Source organism: Egretta garzetta, unplaced genomic scaffold (assembly GCF_000687185.1).
Source record: "Egretta garzetta isolate BGI_Z169 unplaced genomic scaffold, ASM68718v1 scaffold417, whole genome shotgun sequence".
Lineage (NCBI taxonomy): Eukaryota > Metazoa > Chordata > Aves > Pelecaniformes > Ardeidae > Egretta > Egretta garzetta.
This window is the reverse complement of record NW_009260227.1, coordinates 1,384,421-1,390,283: the sequence shown is the minus strand read 5'-3', so window position 1 is coordinate 1,390,283 and position 5,863 is coordinate 1,384,421. Positions and strand designations below refer to the sequence as shown.

Genomic DNA, 5,863 nt, shown 5'->3' with positions numbered 1-5,863 from the left:
CTGGAGCCCGTTTAACGATTGGTAGCGGAAGGTCCAGCGGGGAGGAAGGCGAGCACCCCGCTGGCCCGGCGGAGCTGGGGCCTTTTGCAGGGCAAGATTTGGGCCCCAAACTCCGATCCTGCAAATGCTGACCAGCTCTGTCCCGGCAGGGATTCTGAAAACACGGGTACCGGGACTTTGCGCTTTTACTTTTGAGACAAGAGCCGAGTACGACGCACAGGAGGAGAACAATTCGTCGCGCTTCCCTCGGGGCGCGCTGGGGGCTGCCACAGGTGGGGAAAACTCAAAACATCCGCCAAACACGCCAGTGACTGTCCCAAAACCTAAGTTTGAGGATGCAAAACTGGAACTGGGGTTACGAGAGCGGAGGACTGGCATTTTTCAGAAGCTGAAGCGGTGGGTGCTTTGGCTCCTGGAGTTGCCAGGGTGGTGTTGCTTTTGTGTAAAGAAATGGCAAAGTTTTAGTGCTCTGTTCCTTCTCTCTTTGGCTGGCAAACAGGCTCTCCCCGAGGATGTGCTGCCAACCGTGTCCTCCGGGCCCTGTGCTCCCCGAGCAGAGCCAAGCTGCAGAATCCTCCCTTTCGGGACACCCGTTTCAACCTGCTCATTCACTAAAAACCAGAGTGAGTCATAACTCTCGCTTTGTAAATCTTCACGAGTGTTTCCACTGCTAGTTTCTGGCAAATGAAAGCCTGGAGCCTTAATCTAAAGTGCTGTCTATTTTCACTTTGCCAGTGTGGTTTTTTTTTTTTCTTTCCCCATGGTGCTTGAACACCTGGGATGCTACAGAGGAAACCAGCATCTTTTGGCTGGGTGTTGCCAAAGTCACAGGGAAAATGCTCAGGCTAGGAAACATCAAGTGAACAGCGCCGGGGGGCAGCAGGTACAAAGGGTCCCAGGGCAAAAATGGGGTGACAGCTCGTGGCAGAGCAGACAAGACACCGTGCTTACACCCCACTGTGCTCCTCTGCTGTAAGGGGAATTCTTCCCAGTGCACAAGAATGTGGTGGATGTCAGAATCAGGCCCGTTACCCTTAATATTGCATACAATTAATCAGTTTTTGTGTCACGCTTCATTCAAAGCTCCAGACACTTTGCTTGACTGATGTTGCAATTTCTGCCACAGCTTTGACGGGTTGTCGCAGCACCTCAGCACAGCTCGGAAGAAGTTTAATTCAGAGTTAGGGGGTGGTTTCCCAATGGCAGTGTTGAACACCAGAGCTGGGCTCCAGGGTGAATTTGTTCTGTGCTTGCAGAAAGAGAAGGCGCTGCTGGAGCTGGCAAGGCCAGACTGAACCAGCCCTGTCCCTGGTGTTGGTGCAGGGTAGGTGCTGGATGCTGCAGCTCTGAGCTGCAAAACTCTTTGGATGTTTTTGTGCTCACTCTGTGATAATGCATTGCAAGATGTGGGGCTGACATGCTGAGTGCTGTGGAACGGTTTCCATCTTTCACCCCAGAGATGCTTGGTTTGGGGAGCATGTGTATTTTCATGCCCTGAAGAATTGTGCCCTTTTCCTGGACTCCAACCTCATGTTCTAATTTTTTCTTTTCCCAGGAGTCCGCTACCTACCAAACCAGGTCTGACCCTGGGAGTGTGGGACAGGACTGTGTTTCAAACCGTCAGACACAGGTATAGGCTCATATTAATTTATCTCCTGCTCTTAAAATAGATAAAACAGAGCTGATAAGGTATTTGTGTGTTCTTGTCCCTGGGATGTGTAATATGCTTTTATATTCCAAAACGGCTGGCTTGAACAAGACTGCTGAAAACAGCACAGCCGGCATCTGTGTGCAGAAGGAAATGATGAACTTGCTTTTCCTTAGCTGCAGAATTGCAGCCTGGAGGTGAGGAAACTTTGCTCCTTTCACAATATTCCTCCTAATGCCATTCCAGAAAGGGCTCTTGTATTCATGTGTCTTCTCGGGCCCAGTCAATTTACATATGAATGCACTTTAAAAATAAAATGAAAGTCAAAGCTATGGTCAGAAGAGTGATAAATGTTCTTGTGCACGTGCAGTCGCTTGGAAGGGGGGGCTGGCTGCTGCTGGAGAGCTCTGCTGTTACCAGCGGAGGTGGCGTTTTGTGGCTCTGCAGAGCAAGTTGCCTCCACGTGCAGCCTTTGACTTGAAAGAAGAGCAGAGCCTCTCCCCAAGGTCCCATTAGGGATGATTTGTCTTCCTGATCCATGATCTTTGTGGAAATGAGAGCAATGGTCCCTGTCCTCGTGTCCCCGCTGGACAGATGACAAAGTCACGAGCACTAATTGGCCCCCTTGTTAGGATGGCCAGAATGGCAGGGAAACATTCATGTTTTCAAAATGAAACACCCTCCCCGACCTCAGGATCTGCTCATCCCATTTGCAGCTTATTGCAGGGGGTAGGAACAGGCGCTCATTATAGGTGGCTCTGGATACATTAGAGGCAAAAGCTGCTGTGGGTTATCAGAGGCTGAAACCGGAGCTCAGGTGATGGCTTTTTTTTTTTTTTCCAGCAAGAAAAAGGACAAGATTAAAAACAAAATAGTAAGAATAAAAGGACTCACCTCACAGATCTTCCTGTTGTCAGGTAACCTGTGGCTTCGTGGCCAATTACAGTTCTCACACGGAGCCGTGTTAAAACACCGGGCATTTCTGCCGTGCTGCTGTTTCATTGGGAATGTGAGTCATACCCGGCGGTGGCCGAGGGCACAGCCATGTCCAGGACACAAGGGAAGTCGATAGCCTCAGGTTCTGTGAACCCTTGCCTCTGCTGGTGGCATTTTGCATTCCCCAAGCACGTCTTTGGGTTGTGGGGCAAAACCAATCCGCAAAAGTGAAATCCCGCTGTGACCATTGAGTTTTTGGTGGAAGAAGCAGCTGGGAAAGGAGGTGGATGGAGTCCAGTCTGAACCTTGAGCTCAGTCTGTATTTGAGCCACCGATCTTCAGGAGGCTCAAAACAATTCTGGAAAAAGTAGTGCCAGCATTGGCTTTAAAATAAACCAAGCAGGCTTCTTAGCTCTCATTCAAAACAGGGCTCAGGTGTGGCTTGAGCATTTGTTTCCCTCTTGCATGAATTTACTCATGCTACGAGCTGCAGTGAGCCCTGGGCACATCCCGGGCGGCAGCAGGACTCTGGGAGCAGCAGGTCATGGTGGTGGCCCAGCTTCTGCATCCTCCTGCCCCGTTCAGCTCCTTCAGCCTGATCGCAGGCAGTGTATTAGATGGAGTACAACTGGATCATGTAGTAACATGCTAAATTGAAGAGTTTAGTTGTTATTTAATAAATGCCAAGGAGACTCATGAGGCCTTGAAGTTGTAATAGAAAGATCTAATTTAGAAAAAAAGGAGCAGAGATGCCTGTGAAAGCTGCCAGCAAACAGCGCTGGATATTGAACATTTCTATTTACCCTCTGAATGGAGCAGAGATGGCGGGAGCTTCCTTATAGCAGGGCTGGATGCTGCCTGGGGAAGCAGCATCTGGGGCAGGAGGAGGTCCGAGAGTTCTTGGTGGAGCTCGGTCCCGGGAAGCTCTGCTGTGTCTTGCCTTAGACAACACCGTTGCTGTAAATTGCCTTTGGATGCCAGATTTTTTTAAGAAAAAGAGACCCCACTGGCTCCATGAAGCACATCGAGTGGAAAGTATAGCACAGAGGCATGGCTACAGAACAATTTAATGTTTTTGAGTCAAATCTGATGAACTTCCCGTTCATTACTGGCCATTATACAAAACATAGCTGAAGGTCTCTGTGGGACACAAATGATCACTTTTGGAGATGTCCCTCTTCAAGAGTAACTCCCAGTGTATCTGGCGTAAGAATATAACCTGAGAAATACAATTTAGTGCCAGGAGGTTTGACTGCAACCCTGAGCTTTCCTTGCTGTCGTATGGCAGAGACCTCTAAAATTTCAAAAGAAGTTATGGCACCTCTCTCGCATTCTGTACTTAGAACCTTTTAATAGTTTTCGTACAACTCATTCCTATCTAGGTTAAATTACAAATATTTCATGTTTACAGTCATGGAAATACTCTGTGCAGGCTCCTAGGAGTGGGCTTTGCTCTGAGGCAATGCTATCTTGTATTCCCATGAGGACATTTCCAGCTGGATCCTGTTCTTCTCACAATTCTGCTTGTGCCCATTAGGTGTCAGGCTGTTATCGGCACAGTCTTCTCCAGAAACCTGGGTTTTGCAGAGTATGAGAAGCCAGGAGCCGGCGCAGCTTGTCTAGGGTGCTGGCTGCACGCTTGCCAATGGATCCTACCCAGAAAGGGCAGACTGGGTGCTGTGGTGCTCTCTGGGTCACCAAGTGGGGACTTTGTGCTGGCCTTGGCCCAGGCATTCCCAGCTGTGGTTCCTCCAGAGCCACTGCCGGCTTATCCCGGGGCCCCAGGCTGAGCATTCCCAGGCAGCGACTCCTGCCCCAATGCTTGCAGGGGGTTTGCAGTGCATTTGTATTTTAGATCATGTGTAATAATTGCATTCCTCGGGTCGGCTCTTCCTATTGCAGGAGCTCCGTCCTTCTGCTCTCAGACCTGCTTTGCTCTAAGGGTCACTGGGGTGCTGCCAGAGCGGTGATGGGTCTCTTCCCACCTCATCCATCGTCCTCTTGGGGATGAGCAGTTGAAGCTGAGTGTTGAAGGTTGGTGCCAAGCCATGCCAGCAGCATGAGTTCAAGGTGCTGGGACAGCTCAGATGTTTTCCTGCATCTCAGGGCTTGGGAGTGCTGCCGAACACGTGGGGATTCATTCAGGGACAGAAAGGTGCCATGAGCCAAGGTGCAAGGTGATGGAAAGGGGTCTGTGAGCTTCAAAACGGCCTATTTAAAGGGCAAGATCAAAGATGCACAGTGAGATAGATACCTTCCCCGCGACACAAAGGAAAGCCATAATGAAACTTGAGATGCTGCGCTTGCTATATATTTCAAAAGGAAACTGTTCCGCTTTGACTTTGTGCTGCAATTGCTGAGAGCTTTCAGTGAACTGGGGGAGGAATGAAAACATGTTGTGCTCCAGCTCCCCTCATTACTGCTTCTCCGACTTCTGCTGTGAAGTCCCGGCACAGCCGTGGACTTGTCCGTCTGCAATTATCATGTCTTGCATTTACAGAGCGCCTTTTCTGACCGGCTGCTTGCTCAGGAGCACCCTGCAGCCACCCATGAGGCAGGGGACCACCAGACAACTTCTGTGGAGCAACTCCCGATTCCCGGCAGAGCGGTCCTGAGCACCGTCCCAGCCCCCATTAGCTCTAAGCCGGTGTTTTTAAAAGACATCTTCACATGTAGGAGAGCTTTTCAGATCACCTTCAAGGAGTACTCTATTTTTAGCACCCGTGGACTCTCTTGGCTGCAAACAAGCGAAACCTCTCTGCGGTGAATTCACAACAGGGCAACTGACGGGTGTTCAAAGTCTCCGACTGAAGCGTGGCACACAGAGCGACTTGTCCCCGAGGTCCTCGCGGAGCAGGTTGAGTCCACGCTGCCACCACAGGATGCGGCCTCCCAGTCACGCTGGGGCGGGCAGCAGGGGAGGCAGGGGCCAGGGCTGCGGTGCACAGCAGGGCTCGTTCGCTGACGCCTTTGCAATTGCAAAATGCACTTTGCGCGAGCAGGCTTTGATTCAGGGTTTGCAAACAACTGCTGTTTGGTTCAGTGGTTAAAATGCTTCCTTAAATGAGTTTTGGATCAAAGCGAAGATCACCACTGTTTTGAATTTTCATCAGACTGAAAAAACACGCTGGGCCAGAGAGTCCGTGCAATCCTTTGACTTGGGTTCTTCTCCAGCAAACCAGCACAGAGCAAATCACCCTCAGCAGAGCAGCCGTACGGAGCGAAAGCCTCCCTGCTGCTCTGCAGGGTGAAGGGACCTCCCAGAAGCAGTTTCAGGCT

The 5,863-nt window shown here is 50.5% G+C and overlaps 1 protein-coding gene across 1 annotated transcript; it reads left to right on the top strand.

The window, feature by feature from the left end:
• The first annotated feature begins 45 nt into the window (after window positions 1–45).
• LOC118452642 lies at window positions 46–5,351 on the top strand. The gene is made up of 4 exons (XM_035897648.1): window positions 46–396; window positions 500–623; window positions 1,556–1,630; window positions 5,085–5,351. Exons 1-4 carry the CDS (start codon window positions 125–127, stop codon window positions 5,349–5,351), a joined length of 738 nt encoding a protein of 245 aa, XP_035753541.1. The 5' UTR covers window positions 46–124.
• The last annotated feature ends 512 nt before the right edge of the window (window positions 5,352–5,863 follow it).

Coding starts and splice junctions, on each gene's coding strand:
- LOC118452642 (XM_035897648.1), top strand. CDS start 125: ATGCTGACCAGCTCTGTCCCGGCAGGGATTCTGAAAACACGGGTACCG. Junction 397..499: donor ATTTTTCAGAAGCTGAAGCG/GTGGGTGCTTTG, acceptor GCTGGCAAACAG/GCTCTCCCCGAGGATGTGCT. Junction 624..1,555: donor CTCATTCACTAAAAACCAGA/GTGAGTCATAAC, acceptor TTCTTTTCCCAG/GAGTCCGCTACCTACCAAAC.